General features: G+C 36.6%; 2 protein-coding genes across 4 annotated transcripts; both read left to right on the top strand.

The window, feature by feature from the left end:
- Window positions 1-4757: 4757 nt before the first annotated feature.
- On the top strand, window positions 4758-8212 carry LOC114169791 (G-type lectin S-receptor-like serine/threonine-protein kinase At4g27290). Of its 2 annotated transcripts, XM_028055095.1 has the most exons (7): window positions 4761-6084; window positions 6186-6320; window positions 6458-6603; window positions 6697-6907; window positions 7029-7266; window positions 7352-7502; window positions 7584-8206. In XM_028055095.1, the coding sequence occupies exons 1-7, from the start codon at window positions 4791-4793 to the stop codon at window positions 7875-7877; spliced, it is 2469 nt and encodes an 822-aa protein (XP_027910896.1). In that variant the 5' UTR covers window positions 4761-4790; the 3' UTR covers window positions 7878-8206. The 2 variants fall into 2 exon arrangements, with proteins under 2 accessions (XP_027910897.1, XP_027910896.1); XM_028055096.1 differs by lacking the exon at window positions 6186-6320 and having other exon boundaries at window positions 4758-6084; window positions 7584-8212.
- Window positions 8213-19159: 10947 nt separating this feature from the next.
- LOC114169789 (G-type lectin S-receptor-like serine/threonine-protein kinase At4g27290) lies at window positions 19160-22548 on the top strand. 2 transcript variants are annotated; one of them, XM_028055093.1, is made up of 7 exons: window positions 19160-20597; window positions 20699-20833; window positions 21021-21166; window positions 21280-21487; window positions 21608-21845; window positions 21931-22081; window positions 22163-22548. In XM_028055093.1, exons 1-7 carry the CDS (start codon window positions 19271-19273, stop codon window positions 22454-22456), a joined length of 2499 nt encoding a protein of 832 aa, XP_027910894.1. In that variant the 5' UTR covers window positions 19160-19270; the 3' UTR covers window positions 22457-22548. The 2 variants fall into 2 exon arrangements, with proteins under 2 accessions (XP_027910894.1, XP_027910895.1); XM_028055094.1 differs by lacking the exon at window positions 20699-20833.
- The last annotated feature ends 1526 nt before the right edge of the window (window positions 22549-24074 follow it).

Below are 24074 nucleotides of genomic sequence, written 5' to 3'. Positions count from 1 at the left end.
ACAATTGTTACCAGACATGAGAATAGAGTTAGCCTCTCCCTCAGCCTAGCCTAGTAATCCCCCTCAATAGCCTTTTGCTATTTGTATCAGCATAAAAGGTAGTTGTGATATTCCCCTGAAGATGCTTCTCCCATTGTTAATGCAGATTACGAGTTGTTCATGGATGATTCCCTATAGTGCATGGTAACTTTAGCTAATTTATCTAATTATATTGTTTTGCATGTATTTATTTTAGCCTAATTATATTATGTGATTTATTTTACAAATATTATTTGGGTACCTTAGGTAAAATGTAATTGGGTCAACCTTATATACACCATGAAACCATTGTAGAAGATATGATGAGGGTGGTGGTTATAGACATTCGAAATGCTATTTCTTGAGTCCCTACGCCCACCTGGAAATTTTATCCTTTGGCCAGTTAGATTAGAAATAGCAATTGCAAAGGAGGTAATTGTCCTTACTTGTTTTAATTATTCATTAATTTATATTGGTATATAATAATGCTATTTAATTCTTTAAATATGTATAGTAGATTGAAATACAAGAAAAGGAATATGTGAATAATTGTTGCCATAGTTGACAATTTTAGAATGGTGCAATAGCAGCGACTATCGCCTTGTAACCTATAGAATTATAAATGCCTCCTTACGCCACAAACAAAACCTTCAACATCCCTCTTTTATATGTCAAAAGGATGTTGTTGAAGTTCTCTCTTACACTGATATGTTATGTATATAAGTAATAGAACTTTGATTGTGTTAAGTAAATTTTTATTACTTTTATCCATACTAGTGCAGAATCGCATTTTTACATTGCCTTATAGGCCTCGGTTATGGCGGAACTGAAGCCTATAAGGACGCGGTGGCATTTTTGAAAAATTTCAAACTTTTTTGCCCCAGGTCCCAAACCAACTGAAGCCTATAAGGGCTTTTATGCTTTAGTTATCACTCAACCGAGGCCTATAACGCGTCAAAGATCCCCAAATTTTCAAAATTGCAACTAGCAGCAGACGCTTTGGCCTCAGGTGGAAGAGGACAGAGGCCTATTCCCCTTTATGCCTCGGTTATTAATTGAACCGAGGCTACATCCCTTATTTAGGGTTCCAAATTCGTGAACCCAACACTATTCATTTGCATCCCAAACTGAACGTTGCTCGTCCTCTCTGTGCGAATCACCATCATTGCCTCGTTACGAACTCCACCGCACTCCGCCATCGAACAACACGCGAACAACAACCCAAGATTGTTGTTGCAACCCAGAAACAGCAAGACCGTGCTGCTACTGTCAATGGAGAAAACCAAGTTCCCTTGCCCTCATCAGGGGATGCCACTGTTGACTATGTCTCCTCCGATAATCTTAAACCCTTGTCAGATCCCGAAGTTCAAATTCAGGTTTGTGTTTATTCTCCTTTCTTTCTCTCGTTGCGCGATTAAAGATTTCAAATTCAATCTCTTCAGAGCATTTTATCTGAAAAGTAAAAATGTTTGGAAATGTAGAGTTTGATTGAAGATTTGAATTCGAAAAACTGGATCAAGGTTTGTGAGTTGCTGAACGATGCTAGGCAATTTGCGTTGCGCCACTCATCCCTGCTATTCCCTCTCCTGTAAGGGATATTTATATTTCATGTTCTTTTCCCTTGTTTAAATTTATATGTTTTTTTTAAGTTTTGAGCTTTGACTATGGGAGCAATTGGGTTTCGAGGAATTATGAGATGATGTTGCGGGCAGGGGAAATATTGTGCTAGTGGTGGCGAAGAGAATGAAAAGCCCTCAGTGCTCTTTGCAAAACTACAATTATGGTTGCTGCTCATATGGCTATATGGCTTTGGTTCAACCACAACCGGGTCAGAAAAGTTTCCTATATGGTCTCGGGTTAACACCCGAACCCGAGGCTAAAAACTACCCGTTTTTGCTTTGCCCCAATATGCCCCGGTTCTGGAACCAGGGCAAAATATTAAAAATAACCAGAGCCAAAAGCCCTTACTACACTAGTGCTAGTTTGAATATATTCAATATGTTATTCTAATATTATTCAATATTTAAGGTATTTACATTGTAGATGCACTGAAAAAAAGAATGATCATATATATATATGGATTTATTGACCCTTGATAAGTGCCAAAAATCAATAATTTTCATACGAAATGTTGGCACTTCTATTTGTAATTTGTGTTTATATTATTTTGATTTTCCCTGATCTAGGAAAAATGAGTTTCAATCACATGCTTCCAAGTTTCTACTTAAAAGAAATCATTTGATCCCTATTTGGTGTATTTTTTAGGTAAATTAAAGTAGAGGAGGACAGAACTTAAGAAAAGTAAAGGAGAAATAAAAAAACATAGAAGAAAAGGAAGAATTTGTGCAATAGGTCGCTCAAATCAAAGGAGTCTCACTCAAGCTAGAACAATCTCGCTCAAGCCAAAGTAATCTCGCCCGAGCGAGACATTTGTTGCCATTCTCGCCTAAGCGAGGCACTTGCCACCATTCTCGCCCAAGCGAGACACTTATTGCCATTCTCGCCCAAGCGAGAAGCACTCTCGCTTAAGCGAGAGTTCGAGAACAGGCGAGTGAGCTTGCTTGAGCTGTTTTGATTTATGTTCTTACGAGGTCAGGTTCTCAAAGATCAATTAGCATTTGACCCAGGGATAGAAAAGACAACTAGAAGAAACAAAGGCAAAAGCAAAAAGAAACATGGAAAAAAACAAGGAAAAATCTTCAAGTACTCTCACCAGACTTCAACAAGCAGAAAATATGGAGAATCAAGGAGCAACTCCACAAAGAAAAACACTTGGAGACTATGCTATGCAGCAAGGGCCAAGATATTTTTCTAGCATAGCAATACCACCCACCACCAAAACATTGGAGATAAAGCCAGCTTTCCTTAGCTTAATCAGTTCTCATCAATTCACTAGGATGGATAATGAAGATCCATATTCTCATTTCTCTATATTTTATGAATTGATAGGAACCATGGGTTTTTAAGAAGGAGATCTTGAGCATGTATATATGAATTTGTTTCCTTTTTCATTGGTAGGAAAAGCAAAGGAATGGCTTAAGTCGCATCCAAATCAAAGTTTGAACAATTGGAATGATGTAGAGGAGAAGTTCTTGAATAGATTCGTTGCACTTTCTTGGTACATCAAAGCAAAAGTTGATATTTCAACATTTAGGTAAGGACTAGATGAGCCATTCTTTGAAGCTTCGAAACGATTTAATTCTTTATTAAGGAGATGCCTAAATCATGGATTTGAAGATATTGCTCAGCTAAATATTTTCTACAATGGTCTGAGGCTTGACACCAAGATGATATTAGATGCAGTAACTGGTGGAATAATGATGAATGTAGATGCAGAGCAAGCAACAAGAATAATTGAGGCATTAACATCCACAAATCATCAAGCTCAACATAATAGGCAAACTATTAAGAGGAAAGGAGTGCTTGATCTTGGTACCACAGATGCAATCTTAGCTTAGAGTAAAATTTTGACTCAACAGATTGAAGCACTAACAAAGCAGATGTCTAAATTACTTGAGTAGCTACACGTGCAATCTTCTCCTAGTAATTAACAACCCATAAGGTGTGAGTTTTGTGAGGGCGATCATCCAAATGGTCATTGTTCTTATTAGAGTAACTTACAAGCAAAAGTTCAGTATGTGAGTAATCAAGGAAGACCAGGTAATTTCTCCAACAATAATAACTTTTCACAAGGACGGAGAAATAATCAAAATCAGAATTTTGGATGGAAACAAGATGATAGTCCTTCAAACAGACAACCTTCTTATCAACAACAACAACAACATTATCCTTCGGTGCATGACAGAACAACCAAATTGGAGGATACTCTGGAAAAGTTTATGCAAGCTTCTTTAACCAATCAGAAAAATACAAAGCTTCAATCAGAAATCTTGAAACACAAGTAGGACAGTTGGCTAAACAATTATCAGATCAACAAGCACATCAATTTTCAGCTAACACTTAGAGTAATCCCAAAGAGCATTGTAAATCAATTACTACCAGGAGTGGTAAAATTGTGGGAAGAGGGATTGGGGACAACCTAGTTGTGGAGGAGGAAGTCTTGGAGGAAAAAGAAAATGAAAGAGAAAAAAATGAGTGTGAGGGAGAGGAAGAGAAAATAAAAGTAAGTATGTACATAAAACAATGAGAGAAAAGAAAAAAAAAGAATGAGGGGGAAAAGAGGGAGAAGGGTGAGAATCAAGTACCACAGATGAAAAACATACCATACCCTCATAATCCTTCCAAAAAGGACAAGGAAAAGTAGTTTGCAAGGTTCATAGACATTTTCAAACAATTGTAGATTAATATTCCTTTTGTGAAAGTTATGGAACAGATACCAACTTATGCAAAATTCATGAAAGAGCTCTTAACAAAGAAAAAGAGTTTTGGAAAGTTTTTTTTTTTAAATTCTCATTTAGGAAATTTTATTCCAAAACATATTTCATTTGTTTAGAAAATTTTATTCTAGAATTATTGTTTCTAAAATTCCACAACACTTGTAATGAAAAGTTTCAAGAATATGTAATTGGCAAGTCATTGGAAAGGTAAAACGATTATTTCAAAACAGTGAATATGAAATGGCTGCAAAGCTTTATCTTAATTCCTGTGAGAACCACCATACAATAATTTTTTTCAATAATAAAATTTGACCATTGAAAAGTCACGTTGACTTAGTCGAAACGAGGAAGATGGTCTCAGTTCATCCAATGTTGTGCACTTAATAATTCTGATAAACTCAAATAATATTCAGTGTCCAATTAAGCAATTATTGAATGGGGATGTTTTCTTTCATGATTATTGTTGCTTACATGCTTGTTCCTGCTCTCAAAATTTCCGCAGCTAACCTCACTATGTCACAGTCAATAATTGACAGCGAGACATTAGTATCCAACAGCGGACAGTTTGAGCTCGGGTTCTTCACCCCAGGTAACTCCACAAAACGCTACCTTGGAATTTGGTATAAAATTATACCTGTTGAACGAGTTGTTTGGGTTCCATACGGCGCAAACGCAATTAATGATTCCTCGGGCATTTTAGCCTTCAGCAAGACAGGGAATCTTGAGCTCAGACAAAACGACACAGTTGTCTGGTCCGCAACCTATCGAAAACAAGCACGGAATCCAGTGGCAGTGCTCTTGGACAGTGGCAATTTTGTGGTAAGAAATGAGGGAGAAACAGAGCCAGATGAGTATCTGTGGCAAAGCTTTGACTATCCTTCTGATACACTCTTGCCAGGGATGAAGTTAGGATGGGACCTCAGAACTGGTCTGGAACGGAACCTAACATCTTGGAAGAGTCCGGATGATCCATCCCCAGGAGACGATTCTTGGGTTCTAAGGCTTAATAATTATCCTGAGTTTTACCTGATGCAGGGAAAACATAAGTCCAACCGCATTGGACCTTGGAATGGACTTTTTTTCAGTGGTCTATCACTTCAAAAGCCAAATCCAATCTACAAATTCGAGTACGTCGTTAAAAGTGACGTTTTGTACGCCCCCAACAAGGTTGAGATGTCGTATTCGCTTGTTCTTAAGAATACTTCGGTCCTCGTTGCAGTTACCATAAGCAAAGGTCGCTTCCGAACCCGTCGTTGGGTGGAAACTGCGCAAAGTTGGGAAACTTATGATGAATCTAACCTAAATGACATTTGTGATATGTATGCCTTGTGTGGAGCCTACGGGAATTGCTTGACAACAGCGTCACCACTTTGCCTATGTTTAAAAGGATTCAGTCCAAACTCACGACAAGAATGGAATACAATGGACTGGAGTGGAGGATGCATCCGGAAGAAACCATTAAGCTGCAAAGAGTTCTACAAGGATGAGTTTGTGAAATATGTAGGCCTGAAAGTACCAGATACGACACATACGTGGGTTGATGAGAATATTGATTTAGATGATTGCAGAAGCAGATGCTTGAGTAATTGTTCTTGTATGGCGTTTACTAATTCAGACATAAACGGGCCAGGTAGTGGCTGTGTCATGTGGTTTGGAGATCTTGTTGATATGCGGCAGTTTGAAACTGGTGGGCAAGATCTATATATCCGGATGTCTTCTGCAAATTCAGGTACATTAATCTCTCTTCTTAACACTTCCATTCCATCATTCTTTTTTCTTAGGAAAATGCAAGTTCCATTCCACCATACTGTTTTCTTTGGAAAATGCAAGATCTCACCACAAACACTCGGGCTCAACAACGACACAAACGTGTGAAGATAATTATTGCTACCACAACTGCTGCAATTAGTGGCATACTTTTCTTTTGCATTTTTGTCATGTACAGAGTCCGAAGGAACATAGCAGGTACATATGTACCAATAATGCTGTCACCACCATAACTGTGGCAGCTCTTTTTTCCTTATATCTACGTAAACTTGTCACAATTTCCCGTGTTTCACAAAAATGATTTTGAACATTTCATTGTTCTTTCCGTGGTCCAGAAAAGTCAGAGAAAAAAGACAACATTAAAAGGCAGCTAGAAGATCTAGACATGCCATTGTTTGATCTGTTTACAATCACTACTGCCACTAACAATTTCTCGAGCAATAATATGATAGGAAAAGGTGGTTTTGGACCTGTATACAAGGTAATCCAATATTTAAACACTTAACACTAATAGAACAAGTAGAGTCCAGTGACCAACTAAATTGTAATTTGTTACTGAAATATATTTGTGTAGGGAAAATTAGCGGATGGGCAAGAGATTGCTGTGAAAAGACTTTCAAGAAGTTCTGGACAAGGAATGACCGAGTTCATAACAGAAGTGAAACTGATTGCAAAGGTTCAACACCGTAATCTGGTAAAGCTACTTGGCTGTTGCATCCGAGGAGAAGAAAAAATACTAGTATATGAATACATGGTTAATGGAAGCCTAGATTCCTTCATCTTTGGTATGCCTATAAAAGAAAATCTTAGATTAGGTCCACTTGTGTTGTTTTCTTTCTGTCATTTAATGCCAATTTAATCTTGAAAATATAATAATGGATAACCTATTTGCTTTGCTAAATACAGATGAACAAAAAGGTAAATTTCTTGATTGGCCTATGCGCTTCCAAATAATACTTGGAGTTGCAAGAGGGCTTCTGTATCTTCACCAAGATTCCCGGTTAAGGATAATACATAGAGATCTCAAAGCAAGTAATGTTTTACTTGATGAAAATTTAAATCCAAAAATTTCAGACTTTGGAATGGCTAGAGCTTTTGGAGGAGACCAAACCGAAGGAAACACAAACAGAGTAGTTGGGACATTGTGAGTGTCTGTCAACCTATACTGCATTAAATTTGTCTACTTATTTGTGTGCCAACTGAATGTTTGGTCTGTTAATTTCTTGTAGTGGGTATATGGCCCCAGAGTATGCCGTTCATGGACTATTTTCAATCAAATCTGATGTTTTCAGCTTTGGTATTTTGTTGTTGGAGATTGTATGTGGGAACAAAAATAGACCTCTGTGTCATGGAAACCAGACTCTTAACCTTGTTGGTTATGTAAGCCCTCAAATAGCTTATTATTTCATTAAGCCAAAGTTAACATGATTTATTAACTTTTCCTCATATTTTATGACTTAGGCATGGGAACTTTGGAAAGAGAAAAATGCCTTAGATTTGATAGACTCAAATGTGAAGGACTCGTGTGTAATCACAGAAGCATTGCGATGCATCCATATCAGTCTCTTGTGCGTGCAACAGTACCCGGAAGATAGGCCAACCATGACATCCATAATTCAAATGTTAGGCAGTGAGAGGGAACTGGTTGAGCCTAAAGAGCCTGGTTTCTTTCCAAAGAGAATTTCAAATGATGAAAATCTAAACAAAATGTCTATGAATGAAGAATTAAGCATTACGTCTTTAAATGGCCGGTGAATATATTGCATGTGCTCCAAGAGAGAGTAAAAATGTTATTCAACTCATGCATTCACACTAAGTTCTGTGATTATCATACATTATGTTTTACTTCAGTTTAGACGATTTTTTCGTGTCAAACTTGAATGTAGATGTAGTTACCAAATTGCTAGATTGGTTAAGTTGTCAATATATGAGTTATGTATGAAGATTAGTTGAGTTAAACGAGTCATCTAGAAAAACATATTCTGGGGTGCTACCATTATGTGACTGAAAGAGTATTTCTAGTTTACCCAAACTTTAAGGTGTAATAATGATTACCAATTTAAGTATGATTGAGTATATAAGGAGAAAAGAATCACAAACTAATTATCAAAAGGTTTTGGATTGAAAACATACCAATTTTCTTGTATAGATTTACTTGAAATATGTACCAATGATATTAAATTGTCATGTGTCAATTTGTTATTATTTTGTTTATTTTTAATTTTGTGTCCACATATCAGGTCAGTCTCGTGCCACGTGGCACTATCAATGTCAACACTAGAGCAAATTTTGGATATAATAAGGAGATATAACATCAATTGCTAGAAAATGATTTAATTAAAAATGCGGTGATAGTTTTGTAAATATTGAAAACCATATTACATCAGTTGTTAGTAATAATCGATGTAATATTCATCTACTAATAAAAAAAGAAAAAACAAAACATACCATTGGTTGTGGGGGGAAATGTTGTAGTATCTTATTTGATTTTTTAAACAAAAACATACTATATTAGTTGTTTTGAAGAACACATGTAGTGTCCCTTTTTATTTAAAGCTTGGCTTAGTTCTGGTCTTTCGTTTCACTCTTATTAGACAAGCTTCTCTCTAACCATCGAAACACCTGTCATTGCATGTGAACAAGAATCATCCAAAACGATGAAGTAAAACATGAATTACTAAACCATGAACCCTAATTAACTAAAATAACGAACTATGTGTGGATGCGAATTTAAATGCAATGAATGGTGAATTGGATGCCGAAATGGTCGGAAAACATTACGCAAACATCATGATGAAGTTACAAACATGAATCGAAATTAAAACGTGATTGGAATAGTGGCACGATTATGCAGAATTGAGTTTATTGATTCAATTTGTATGGTTTATGTATGATTAAGCTCAGATACACGGAAAATTGATATCTAAGTAAGGCGACGATTGCACCTTTTGAAATTTAAGAAGACTTCATCTGAATTTCAGTGTTGAATTGACTCTATATCACTCAACCAAAACATACTTGAATTGCAAGTTCATATTATCAGCAAAAGAATAAAAGTGTGTGCATTTTGCTGAGTTAAACCTCATGATTTAAGCTACCAGATTTATGTATAATTCATCTTAAATCAAAAGACATTTGATATTTAGGTAACATGACCGTTACATTTTCTGAAATTCAAGAAGACTTCATCCGAATTTCAGTGTTGAATTGGATCAATATCACTCAACCAAAGCTCTCTTGAATCACAAGTTCAGTTTAACGAAAGAAATGGAAAATCATAGAAGATGAACGACAGAATTGCACAGAATACTCGAATCTAATAAAGAAGAACATGCTTACAACAATTGGTTTAGTGAAAATGGATTGGATCACCATGGAATAACTCCAAGAATCATCAACATAGTAGCATAATGTGCATAAAACAATAAGGAAGAAGTACATAAGTGTTTCTATGGTGGAGAGGAAAATGGGGAAAAATGGTTCGTGTGATGGAAGGAATGGATGGTGTGGATGATTGGTTAGAATTGATTGATCTCCTAGAATGCAGTGGCGCCAAACTAATACAATACAACAACACCTTCAACTGGTTCTACCAGTTTCATGAATTAACCAAACTATCCTATAGTAATGTCTAGTTACACGCTCGAGATGTATATACCTTGGTGTGAAGAAGGTGTGTTGGAAGTCCCACATCGACTAGAGATAAGACGAGTTTATAGTATATAAGTGGGTGCAAACCTCACCTTACAAGTCAATTTTGTGTGATTGGGTTAGGCTTAAAAGTCCAATTCTTAACCATTGGCAACATGTGTTGGTTTATGCTTCGGGAGTGTTCGACGCTCGATAATATCTTTAGAAGTTATTTTAAGTGTTATTCCATCGATTTTGGTGTTAACCGATGTAATATGTAATTCTATAATTAAAAAATTGTTCGTTGTTTCTGTTTACATCGTTTTTGCTCCAACGAAGGTAAAATATATCGTTGTTAATTCCACATTTTGCACTTGCAATTGTTTCTTGCACCCTATAATTATTAATAGTTGCACCCTTATTGATGAAGGATTGAGTTAGTTCTTTCTATAATTTTGGAACATGCTGATCAATTATTTAAGAAAATGTAGAGAAGATCCCCACTAGACATTAAAATAGCAAGTTATCTAGATGTGAAGGTTCACTTCTAGAGGTTCTAAAGAAGGAGAGTCATGGATTGAGTTAAGCTTCAAAATGAAATGGAAAACAACACATATAAACTGAATAGAAATAGAAGAAAACAACCACAAAAGGGAAGATATAGAAGATGGTAATGCAGATGAAGCACACCACTCTTAAAAGGGCCATATGGCTAACCAACTCTAGTGATGAGTGAGTGATGATGCCACTTGCATAACAATATAAGGCTAAGGTGAAGTCTCCACTCGAAGGGAGGAAGCTCACGATTTTTTGTGTGGTTGAAACACTAGTTTATAAACTCAAAATGATCAACCCTTTTCAAGCTAAAGAGCACCCCTTATATACAAAGTTCTAGAGGCCTCTAGAAAATAAACTCAAAGTTCAAATGGTTAACTAGCAAATAGAACAACCCTAATTCTAGAAGCATTTACTACCAAAGTAGCACAAACTTAAATAGTGGTTGGAAACCCTAGAGGGTTCCTTGGCCTCACTCCAAAAAGAGACAAGAATGTCTTCTACTAATGTCAAAAGGAGCTTAAGAGAAAGGGGATAAAAGTTACAAGTTCCTTTTGCTTTATGCTTTATGCTTTATGCTTTTTACTTTCCTCTCTCCTCCACATAAATCCCACACATCTTTACTCTCCGATATTGTTGTGCCACCTATCCAAGCTTCCTTAAGCCTAATTAACCTACAAAAGCAACTAAACATAGATTAGCACGTTGGCTTAAGTCAAGTCAACTCTAGTCAACAAGTCAAACCTAGTCAACGGTCAACAAGTCAACTAAGGTTGGTCAACTAGAGGGAAATCACAATAATTAAATACCAACCAAATATTTAAGGATTAAGGACTAGAAGCCTCCCTTCTAGACATCCTTCTCATGTAATCCTTCTTGATAGAGCTTCCATGGAATCTTGTGTGGTCAAGCCTTCAACTCTAGGGATGTCAAAAAAATTTGTACCCATGGGTATCCGTAGATAAAACCCGCAATGGATAGAAAATGAATATTGTAAATGGATACTCGCGAGTAATGGGTACGTGTATTTTTTATACCCGCATGTTAACAGGGGGGTACGGGTATAATAGTATCCGTACTCGTGGATACCCATACCCCTATATTTTAATTTAAATTAAAAAAAAAATTAAAAAAACATGATTAAAACATCAATACGCTAAAATTGAATGGGCTATTTTTTATCAATTGGTTTTAAAAAATCTCAATTTCTTTGTAAAATGTCATTCAACACTATTTAAATGATTTATTTGCACTTTGTTTGAAATTTATAAATGTTATACATAGTATTTTTATTTGAATTTATCATTAAAATATATTATTAAATATTAATTTTTTCTTTCGAGAATACCCACAAATACTTGTGAATATCCGTTGATATTACCTGATGAACAGAACACTTAAGTATTCCCACATTGGATCTTGGGATGGACTTTATTTCAGTGGCGTATTACAGCGAATGCAAAATCCTCTCTACGAATTAAAGTACGCCCTTAAAAGTGACCTTATGTACGCCCCCAACTAGGTTGAGATGTCGTACTCATTTGTTCCTACGAATAGTTCGGTCCTCATGGCAGTTACCATAGGCGAAGGTCAATTCAAAACTAGTGTATGGGAGGAAACTAGGAAAAATTGGGTGATTTATGAAATTACCCCAATAAACGAATGTGATATGTATGGAAGCTATGGAGCCTATGGGAATTGCTGGACATAAAGGCACCACTTTGCCAATGTTTAGAAGGATTCAGTCCAAAGTCACCACAAGAATGGAATGTAATGAACTGAACAGAAGGATGCATCTAAATAAACAATTAAGTTGCAAAGAGTTCAACATGGTTGTGTTTGCCAAATATAAAGGCCTGAAAGTGCCGGACACTACACATACTTTGTTTAGATTCTTGTGTGATTTGAGACTCTTGGTGTAGTTTTGTGATTTCAAAACTGTAATCTTGTTGGAATTTTGTAAAACTTTTGAAATAATGCAAAGTTAGCCTAAGGTTACCTTGACACATTGGATGTAACTCAGATTTAAGTGAATTAGTATAAAATTCTATGTATCTATTTGATCTTCTTTCTCTTGCTTGTTCTTTTCAAGAAAAATGTTTTGAACAATCTTTTTATAGTATTTTGATGTTTTGAGGTACAAGCTCCTTTTGTTTTATGTTTTATGCTTTTTACTTTCCTCTCTCTTCCACCTAAGCTTCACATCATCTTTACTCTCTAATACTATTGTGCCACACCTATCCATGCTTCCTTAAGCCTAATTAACCTACAAAAATAACTCAACATATATTAGCATGTTGGCTTAAGTTAAGACAACTCTAGTTAACAAGTCAAACCTAGTCAAAGGTCAACAAGTCAACAGAAGTTGGTCAACTAAGTTAACTTTAGGGAAATTACAATAATGAAATTCAAAACAATGATAAAGGTGAAGGACTAAAATATGCTCCTTGTGATTCTTCTTGGAAGAACTTCCATAGAATCTTGTTTGGTCACGCCTTCATCACCTATAATATTAGAAAAAGAATCAAACACCCTTTCTCATTGCATCCCACCACACCACCCCACACCACCACACCACTGTCACAGCTTCCACCATCGCCACTGTTGCACTTATGCTATTGAGAAAGAAGAAGACAGGAAGAATTATGCACAAGAAGATGGGAAAGAAAATGTTGGAAAAATCTCGTTTCGAAACATATTCCATGTGTTTTGGAAAGATCTTTCCGAAACACATTTCACATGTAAGTATTTCATAAAACTCATTTTAGAAAGGCATTTTATGAGTTTTAGAAAGTTTTTTTTTTTCAAAAATTTTATTCCAAAACACACTAATTTCAAAAATCTCATTTAGAAAATTTTATTCTAGAAATATTGTTTGGAAAAATTTCAAAAACTTGTCATGAAAACTTTCATAGAATATGTAATTTTGAAGTCACTTTTTGGAAAGGTAAAATGATTATTTCGAACGTTTAAAGGGTTGCACGAAGAAATTGTGGAAGTCTAGAAAGTAAAAGCCTAATTGGTGTTACTAACAATTCTACATTAATAATAGACTAGTTTGATTACACTTAAAAAAATGTTTTAGACAATTTTTCTAAAGAATATTCATTTAAAACAAATAGATTTTACTTCCTAAAAAAACTAAAAGAAATACTTAATTTTAAAATATGTAAATTGGATAAGTACATAAAAACCAGATAGTTACGTATTTTATTTTAAAAACATTTTTGTTAAGAAAATCAACCATTGACCATGACTTGAACATCCCAAATCTAAAGGGGTGAGGTGATGATGAAGGATTGACCCCAACCAAGGATGAAGGCACATGCTTAAGAAGACTAATCATGTTTAGAAAGGAAGTTCACTAATCCTTCATCCCTTTTCATTTGTGTTTATTATTTTTGATTCCCAAAGTTGACTTAGTTGAATCAACTTTAGTTGACTTGTTGACCTTTGACTAGGTTTGACTTATTGACTATAGTTGACTTGACTTAAGCCAACATGCTAATCTATGTTTATTTGCTTTGTAGGTTAATTAGGAGTAAGAAAGCAATGCTAGGTGGCGCATGGTTATTGGGGAGCATAAATGATGTGGAAGAGAGAGTAAAGCAAAGGCATAAAGCATAAAGTAAAAGGCATGAAGCAAGTGTACCTATGTACCTTTGGTCTCCTTTGTTTTTAGCACTCTTTGGCCACTTTTTGGAGACATATGAGACACATTCTTTGTCTCCTTTTGTGCTAGAACGAAATTAGCCTTGCACACACCATAGTTAGCTCTTTTGTCTCTCATTTTTGTAACCTTATTTGACCTAGTTTCTAGAAGCTAGGGTTAGGTTTTTGTAGAGACATCCTTAGGTATCTTTTATTTGCTTAGAGGCCCCTAAACTCTTCTATATAAGGGGTGCTCCTAGACATGTAAAAGGGTTGAACATTTTGAAGTAAAAACACTCTTGTGTCTCAACCATTTGTGAGAGTTTCCTCCCTTGGGAGTGAAACTTGTAAGCCTTATCTTGCATAGCAAGTGGCGGCACACATCCACTCATCTTCAAGGTTGCCATGGCTTCTAGCCTAGCCTTGTAGTGGCGTGCTTCTCACATTTTTACCATTTCTTTCCTTTCCATTTTATGTTTTCTTCTTCCTTTAATTGTTCTTGGTTTTCTATGGTTTATGTGCCTTCCATTTCCTTTTTGTTTTGAATCAATCCATCATCTTCTTCTCTTGAGCTTTGTGAAAGGAACCTTCACATCTAGATAGCTTGCTATCTTAATGTCCAGTGGGGATTTCACTTAGCTTTCTTAATCAACTCACACCATATTCAATAATCTTAAAAAGGAACAAGATAATCCTTCATCATTTGGTATCTAGAGCTTTGGTTGTCCTTGAATATGGTGTTTTCATGTTCTAACCTTGTCTTGTGTAGCTATCTTTGAATGGTCCACATAAAAACAATGCTGGCAGAAATTGTTCACGATTTTAAAAGATTAAACTGCACCTGCTCAGTGGTCCAAAAATTACGTTCTTGATGTCAAAAGAAAGCTCTGTTAGTCTAGTTTCTAACAAAAAAAGAACCAATGCATTTGGAGTTTTGTGGAGAGAGTTATGATTGAAATAGTGAGTAAAGGTCAGAGCTGCCGAGATCACCGCGAATCAACGTTTTTCAGGTTATGTTTGGCAGTTTTTGCTACTGTTTTTGTTACTCTTCTTACACCTAAATGTGGTTGGATAACATGTCTTTGGATGCTTAGTCTTTGAGCCTCAAATCCATGAGTTTAAATGCATGATAGCTACATGTTTGTGTCTTTGTGTATGTCATGTTGAGTCTTTAAATGTGTCTAACTTTTGCTTGAGTCATATGTCATATTGTTCTTTGAGTTTTCTTATTCTTGTTTCTAAGTATTTGAGCTATTGCATGAGATCTATGGCTTTTGTTGTAACATGCTCCTTGAAATTGATTTTGACCTAATTTTTAAGGAACTAAGTGTTCAAGACACCCTAAAATATCCTTCTCATCATCTTAAGTACCTAGTTTTGAAAAGAAAAATTATTTTCATGACCAAAAACAGTTTGGCCGAGAGCTAATGTGTTGCTTGGTGAATCCATTTGGCCATTTTTACTAGGTGTTATGCTACCAAATTTTATACTTGGATTTTGGGTGATATTGGCAAATTAGTTCCATGCTTTAACTTGGTTATGATCTTTCTTGGTGTATGCATAATTTGAGGTATAATCTTGGCTTGTTCAAATGCTTTCCATAGAGTCTTTAAAAGTGTTTTTCATTGCTTTAGTCTTGTTCAAGTTTTGTCTTTAAAACAAAATTTTCTTAGAAGTTAAACTTTCTTGTTTTTGTGCTTTTCTTGCTTGTCACTAGGTGTTCTTTGTTGTGTCTTAGTAGTTTTCTTTTCTTGAAACTCTTGGGATGTTGTGGCCGAATCACTTGTCTTGCATTTGAAAGGTTTTGAACAAGTTTTTAAAAGTGTTTGCTTCACTCCTTTGGTGGATTTTGAGTGCTAGCCTTGCCTTGTTACTTTGGGAGAGTGATCTAAACACTTGGGTTGCAATTTTGGGTTGGATTTGGTCTTGGTTTTCATGTTTTCTAACCTCTAATCCATTTATTTTGTCTCGGATTTGAGTGTTTTTGTTGTAGGAATCATGGCAAGTTCATCAAATGCACCTACTCCAAACAAAAATAATACATTGATGAGATTGCTTCGGGATTTAGAGTTGTCTAGGAAGGATTCCTTTGAACAATTGAGAAAAGACAAGGAGCAAAGTGACCTAAGAATCCAAGAGCACATTAAAAGGCTTGAAGCTAAAGAGCAAGAAAGAGAGGCTAGGAAAAGAGGGCATTCTAGGCGCAACCTATCACAAGAGATGGAAACTCCAAAGATTCCTAAGTTCTATGGAGGAAGTGATCCCAAAGTCTTCCTTGATTGGGAAGCTAAAGTTAATCAAATTTTCAATGAAAATGATGTAAAGGATCAAACACAAGTTGATCTAGTAGTTTTAGGATTTTTGGAGTATGCCAATACTTGGTGGCATAAAGTTTGTAAGAATTATGACCAAGGGCCACCCGCGGCTTCTTGGATGGACATTAAAACTCTTATGCGCGCTAGATTTGTTCCTCCCTCCTATAGGAAGGAACTTCTTTTGAAGCTCCAAAGGCTTCACCAAGGTTCTATGAGTGTGAGTGAGTACTTTAAAGAATTAAAGTCTCAAATGCGTAGGGTTGAAATAAAAGAGACTAACAAAGAGAAAATAAAAAGATTTGTGAGTGGTCTTAGGAGAGACATACAAGACCAAGTAGAGTTGTATGAGTACTCAACTCTTGAAAATGTTTTCACACTTGCCCTTGGGATTGAAATTCAATTGAAAAGAAAAAGAAGGGCAAGGAAGAGTTACTCACCCAACCACTACTTTAGTCAATCATGGAATGGAAAGGATAAAAAGAAACATGATAAGTTCCCTTCTAACTCTCATCAAGAACCACCAAGTAAAAGTAAGTCACCAAGTGATCACATTCACCATTCCACTTCTCAAAGATCAAGTTCCATTAAATGTTTTAAATGTTTGGCTTATAATCACATTGCTTTAAATTGCCCAACCAAAAGGACCATGATCTTAAAGAAGAGTAATGATGTTGAAAGTGAACACTCATCTCCCCATTCTCTTTCAAAAGAATCTTCTTCCTCTAGTAAAACTAAAATTTTTGAGAAAGACCTTATGTTATTAAGGCGCATGATAGGTCAAGATCAAAGTGAGCTTGAGCCAACTCAAAGAGAAAACATTTTTCAATCTAGGTGCAAAATTAACAAATGGGTTTGCTCTCTAATTATTGATGGAGGAAGTAGTACCAATGTAGCTAGCACAAGGTTGGTGGAAAAGCTTAGCTTAGAGACCATTCCTCATGCTAAGCCCTACAAGCTTGCTTGGATAAGTAAAGAGGGAGAAATAGATGTCAATAAACAAGTCCTAATTAACTTCTCTATAGGAAGCTACAAAGATGAGGTGCTATGTGATGTTGTTCCCATGGAAGTCACACATATCTTACTAGGTAGGCCATGGCAATTTGATAAACAAACTTTACATGATGGCTATACCAACCAATACATTTTCTTCAAAAATGGGAAAAAGACAACTTTACTACCTCTATCACCTCAAGAAGTTAATAAGGATAGAAATATAATAAGAAAAGATAAAGAAGAAAAAGAAAAGGGGCAAGCTTTCACCAAGGTTTTACTTGCCTACTAAAAAATTCTTCCAAAGTAAGATGTGCATCACTCTTCCTTCTCTTCCCAAGCCAAAAAGGAAGGCCCAAAGCACAAGCAAGAGAGGAAGAGTAGTCTAGAAAATTAAGATGGGCTAACCAAAGCTAGGGGTAATACCCTTAGAAAGGATGGAACAAAAGCTCATAAAAGGGAGGCGCAAATTCTCCCCCAAATCAAGTCAAGTTCCATCCACAAAGGCTTCAAGAATTTGTGGTCAAATTCTCTCCAAGAAGGGGAGGATGATGAAGGATTGACCCCAACCAAGGATGAAGGCACATGCTTAAGAAGACTAAGCATGTTTAGAAAGGAAGTTCACTAATCCTTCATCCCTTTTCATTTGTGTTTATTATTTTTGATTCCCAAAGTTGACTTAGTTGAATCAACTTTAGTTGACTTGTTGACCTTTGACTAGGTTTGACTTATTGACTATAGTTGACTTGACTTAAGCCAACATGCTAATCTATGTTTATTTGCTTTGTAGGTTAATTAGGAGTAAGAAAGCAATGCTAGGTGGCGCATGGTTATTGGGGAGCATAAATGATGTGGAAGAGAGAGTAAAGCAAAGGCATAAAGCATAAAGTAAAAGGCATGAAGCAAGTGTACCTATGTACCTTTGGTCTCCTTTGTTTTTAGCACTCTTTGGCCACTTTTTGGAGACATATGAGACACATTCTTTGTCTCCTTTTGTGCTAGAACGAAATTAGCCTTGCACACACCATAGTTAGCTCTTTTGTCTCTCATTTTTGTAACCTTATTTGACCTAGTTTCTAGAAGCTAGGGTTAGGTTTTTGTAGAGACATCCTTAGGTATCTTTTATTTGCTTAGAGGCCCCTAAACTCTTCTATATAAGGGGTGCTCCTAGACATGTAAAAGGGTTGAACATTTTGAAGTAAAAACACTCTTGTGTCTCAACCATTTGTGAGAGTTTCCTCCCTTGGGAGTGAAACTTGTAAGCCTTATCTTGCATAGCAAGTGGCGGCACACATCCACTCATCTTCAAGGTTGCCATGGCTTCTAGCCTAGCCTTGTAGTGGCGTGCTTCTCACATTTTTACCATTTCTTTCCTTTCCATTTTATGTTTTCTTCTTCCTTTAATTGTTCTTGGTTTTCTATGGTTTATGTGCCTTCCATTTCCTTTTTGTTTTGAATCAATCCATCATCTTCTTCTCTTGAGCTTTGTGAAAGGAACCTTCACATCTAGATAGCTTGCTATCTTAATGTCCAGTGGGGATTTCACTTAGCTTTCTTAATCAACTCACACCATATTCAATAATCTTAAAAAGGAACAAGATAATCCTTCATCAGGTGACATTATTTTAACACCATATAATCATTTTTACAATGACATATATTATTTTACTCTTTACTTTTTTAATAACTACTTGACAGATTTGTTTTTAATAACTACTGACACTGATTTTCAAAATAACAGTTATTAAAATTAACAAATTTTTTGTAATTATGAAAACAATCAAAATAGTGAATGTGAAATGGTTGGCAAACTTTATCTTAGTTCCTGTGGAACCACCACACAATAAATTTTTCAAAGCTGGTTATCTGGATGAGTTAATGAGATTTGATGAAAGAATAGTCACGCTGGGACAAACGTGGAAGTAGTAGTAATGGTTGACTGGGTCAAAACGAGGAACATAGTCTCAGTTCATCCAATGTTGTGCACTTACCAATTCTGATAAACTCATGATATTATTCAGTGTCCGATTGACAAATTCGTCAATGGGGATGTTTTCATTCATGATTATTGTTGCTTACGTGCTTGTTCCCGTTCTCAAAATTTCCGCGGCTAACCTCACTGTGTCACAGTCAATCATTGACGGCGAGACATTAGTGTCCAACAGTGGACAATTTGAGCTCGGTTTCTTCACCCCAGGTAAATCCACAAAACGCTACCTTGGAATTTGGTATAAAATCATACCTGTTCAACGAGTTGTTTGGGTTCCAAACGGTGCAAACCCGATCAATGATAGCTCAGGTATTTTGGCATTCAGCAAGACATGGAATCTTGAGGTCAGACAAAACGACACAGTTGTCTGGTCTGCAACCTATCAAAAACAAGCACGGAATCCAGAGGCAGTGCTCTTGGATAATGGCAATTTTGTGATAAGAAATGAGGGAGAAACAAACCCAGATGAGTATTTGTGGCAGAGCTTTGACTATCCATCGGATACACTATTGCCAGGGATGAAGTTGGGATGGGACCTCCGAACTGGTCTGGAACGGAGAATAACGTCATGGAAGAGTTCAGATGATCCATCCCCAGGAGATCATTCTTGGGGTCTAAAGCTTAATAATTATCCCGAGTTTTACCTGATGAACGGCACGCGTAAGTCTTCCCGCATTGGACCTTGGAATGGACTTTATTTCAGTGGCGTATCACAACAAAAGCCAAATCCATTCTACGAATTCAAGTACGTCGTTAAAAATGACCTTAAGTACGCTCCCAACAAGGTTGAGATGTCGTACTCGTTTGTTCCTAAGAATAGTTCGGTCCTCGTGGCAATTACCATAGGCGAAGGCCAATTCGAAACCCGACGATGGGGGGAAACCATGGAACGTTGGGGGGTTTTTGAATCTACCCCAAAAGACGCGTGTGATACTTACGGATACTGTGGAGCCTACGGGAACTGCTGGATAACAGTGTCACCAGTTTGCCAATGTTTAGAAGGATTCAGTCCAAAGTCAACACAAGAATGGAATGTAATGAACTGGACTGAAGGATGCATCCGGAAGAAACCATTAAGCTGCAAAGAGTACTACAAGGATGAGTTTGTGAAATATGTAGGCCTGAAAGTACCAGATACGACACATACTTGGGTTGATGAGAGTATTGATTTAGATGATTGCCGAAGGAGATGCTTGAGTAATTGCTCTTGCATGGCCTTTACTAATTCAGACATAAGAGGAGCAGGTAGTGGCTGTGTCATGTGGTTTGGAGATCTTATTGACATCCGACACTTTGAAACTGGTGGGCAAGATCTATATATCCGGATGTCTTCTGCAAATTCAGGTACATTAATCTCTCTTCTTAACACTTCCATTCCATCATTCTTTTTTCTTAGGAAAATGCAAGTTCCATTCCACCATACTGTTTTCTTTGGAAAATGCAAGATCTCACCACAAACACTCGGGCTCAACAACGACACAAACGTGTGAAGATAATTATTGCTACCACAACTGCTGCAATTAGTGGCATACTTTTATTTTGCATTTTTGTCATGTACAGAGTCAGAAGAAACATAGCAGGTAAATATACACCAATAACGCTGTCACCACCATAACTGTGGCAGCTCTTTTTTCTATGTATCTTTCTCTTTATTTCCTTTTTTCTTGTCTAATTTAATGTTCAATATTTATCCACGTAAACCTGTCACAATTCCCTCGAGCTTCACAAAAATATTTTGAACATTTCATTGTTCTTTGCGTGGTCCAGAGAAGTCAGAGAAAAAAGAGAACATTGAAAGGCAGCTAGAAGATCTAGACATGCCATTGTTTGATCTATGTACAATCACTACTGCCACTAACAATTTCTCGAGCAATAATATGATAGGAAAAGGTGGTTTTGGACCTGTATACAAGGTAATTCAATATTTAAACACTTTTAACAGTAATAGAACAAGTAGAGTCCAGTGACGAACTATATTGTAATTTGTTACTGAAAATGTATTCTCAAATGAAAGGTATTTGTGTAGGGAAAATTAGCTGATGGGCAAGAGATTGCTGTGAAGAGACTTTCAAGAAGTTCTGGACAAGGAATAACCGAGTTCATAACAGAAGTGAAACTGATTGCAAAGGTTCAACACCGTAATCTGGTAAAGCTACTTGGCTGTTGCATCCGAGAAGAAAAAATACTAGTATACGAATACATGGTTAATGGAAGCCTAGATTCCTTCATCTTCGGTATGCCTATAAAAGAATATCTTAGATTAGGTCCACTTGTGTTGTTTTCTTTCTGTCATTTAATGCCAATTTAATCTTGCAAATCTACTATTGGATAACTATTTGCTTTACGAAATACAGATGAACAAAAAGGTAAATTTCTTGATTGGCCTATGCGCTTCCAAATAATACTTGGAGTTGCAAGAGGGCTTCTGTATCTTCACCAAGATTCCCGGTTAAGGATAATACACAGAGATCTCAAAGCAAGTAATGTTTTACTTGATGAAAATTTAAATCCAAAAATTTCAGACTTTGGAATGGCCAGAGCTTTTGGAGGAGACCAAACCGAAGGAAACACAAACAGGGTAGTTGGGACATTGTGAGTGTCTGTCAACCTATACTGCATTAAATTTATCTACTTATTTGTGTGCCAACTGAATGTTTGGTCTGTTAATTTCTTGTAGTGGGTATATGGCCCCAGAGTATGCCGTTCATGGACTATTTTCAATCAAATCTGATGTTTTCAGCTTTGGTATTTTGTTGTTGGAGATTGTATGTGGGAACAAAAATAGACCTCTGTGTCATGGAAACCAGACTCTTAACCTTGTTGGCTGTGTAAGGCCTCAAATAGCTTATTATTTAATTAAGCCAAAGTTAACATGATTCTTTAACTTCTTCTCATATTTTATGACTTAGGCATGGGAACTTTGGAAAGAGAAAAATGCCTTAGATTTGATAGACTCAAATGTGAAGGACTCGTGTGTAATCACAGAAGCACTGCGATGCATCCATGTCAGTCTCTTGTGCGTGCAACAATACCCGGAAGATAGACCAACCATGACATCCATAATTCAAATGTTAGTCAGTGAGATGGAACTGGTTGAGCCTAAAGAGCCTGGTTTCTTTCCAAAGAGAATTTCGGATGATGAAAATGTAAACAAAATGTCTATAAATGAAGAATTAAGCATTACCTCTTTAAATGGCCGGTGAATAGATTGCATGTGCTCCAAGAGAGAGTAAAAATGTTGTAGAACATGCATTACACTAAATTCTATGATTATCATGCAGTATGTTTTACTTCAGTGTAGACGACTTTTTCGTGTCAAACTTGAATGTTACCAAATTGCTAAATTGGGTACAGTTGTCAATATATGAGTTATGTATGAAGATTAGATATAAGTTAAACAAGACATCTGGAAAAACAGATTCTGGGTCTTCCAGGGCTACCATTATGTAACTAAAGAGTAATTCTAGTTTACCCAAACTCTAAGGTGTAATAATGATTACCTATTTAAGTATGAGTTGAGTATATAAGGAGAAAAATCACAGATTGATTATGAAAAGATTTTGGATTGAAAACATTAATATTCTTCTATGGATTTACTTGTAATATTTTGCAATTAATTGGTATTTCCCCTCAAGTTCATTATCTCCTAACTTAACTCCTAAAAACAATAGAGCTTCGGTACAAAACATTCAACACTGGAGGTGATGGTGAGATCAAATGGAAAGAAGTTAGGCACCAGTAGAGTTTTCTTGTTAGCTCAAAGTGGGTGAAATTATTTTAGTTGGTTCTTGTAGAAAATATTTACTTGATATAATTTTTTATTTATATTACTTTTTAGGAAATTTTTCAATTTTATAAATATATTTTATATAAAGATAAAAATATATTTAATTATTATTTAGATTTAGGAAATAAAAAATAACATAATGTAAATATTTGATATCAGGTTACCTTTTGCTAGAGTGTTTCAAACCTTCATTCTTGTCGTCTGTTCGATGCTCCTGTTTGTCAGCCGATCAAGAGTACCTATTAAAGGCACTTCAATGCTAAAGTCAGTAAGGGTTCGATCATCGAAAGCAATAAATGTTGTAATTAATGTCAGAAAAAAGTTCCAAAAACCATACCTTCACTAGTGCAGAATTGCGTTTTTACCTCGCCTTATAGGCCTCGGTTGGCGAGGAACCGAAGCATATAACGGTGCGGTGGCAATTTTGAAATTAAAGGCAACTTATAGGCCTCGGTTCACACAAAAACCGGTGCCAAACGCAGTTATAGGCCTCGGTTCAAAAAAAACCGGTGCCAAAAGTTGTTATAGGCCTCGGTTAAGGAGGCCCGAAGCCAAAAAGGTTGCCAGAAATTTCAAAAATGCCATTGACGTTGGGACCTATAGGCTTCGGTTGGGGAAAAGCCGGTGCCAAAGGTGTTATATGCCTCGGGTTTTAGGGAACCGGGGCCAAATAGGTGTTATATGCCTCGGTTCTAAATTGAACTGAGGCCATATGGTTTAATCAGGGCTCAAAAACAGAACCCCTTTCTTCCTATCGTGCGCGCCAGCTGCTCCTGCATTTCTCTCTGCAAATTCCGGCCAGTCGCTGTCTCCTCTTCTCTCCGCGACTTCCGCGAGCCCACCACCCGAGACCACCACGCGAGCCTCCTGCCACCGTCATCTCGTCTCGCGTCCAGCCACCACCACGTGAGACCACCACGCGAGCCCCCTGCCGCCTTCTCGTCTCGCGTCCGTCCACCACCACGCGAGCCCCCTACCGCCGTCCACCACCCTCAACGCTGCCAGCATCTGCGTCCACCCGTGTCTTCACGTCT

This window comes from Vigna unguiculata, chromosome 11 (assembly GCF_004118075.2).
Source record: "Vigna unguiculata cultivar IT97K-499-35 chromosome 11, ASM411807v1, whole genome shotgun sequence".
Taxonomy (NCBI): Eukaryota; Viridiplantae; Streptophyta; class Magnoliopsida; order Fabales; family Fabaceae; genus Vigna; species Vigna unguiculata.
This window is presented reverse-complemented; position numbering and strand designations above follow the sequence as displayed.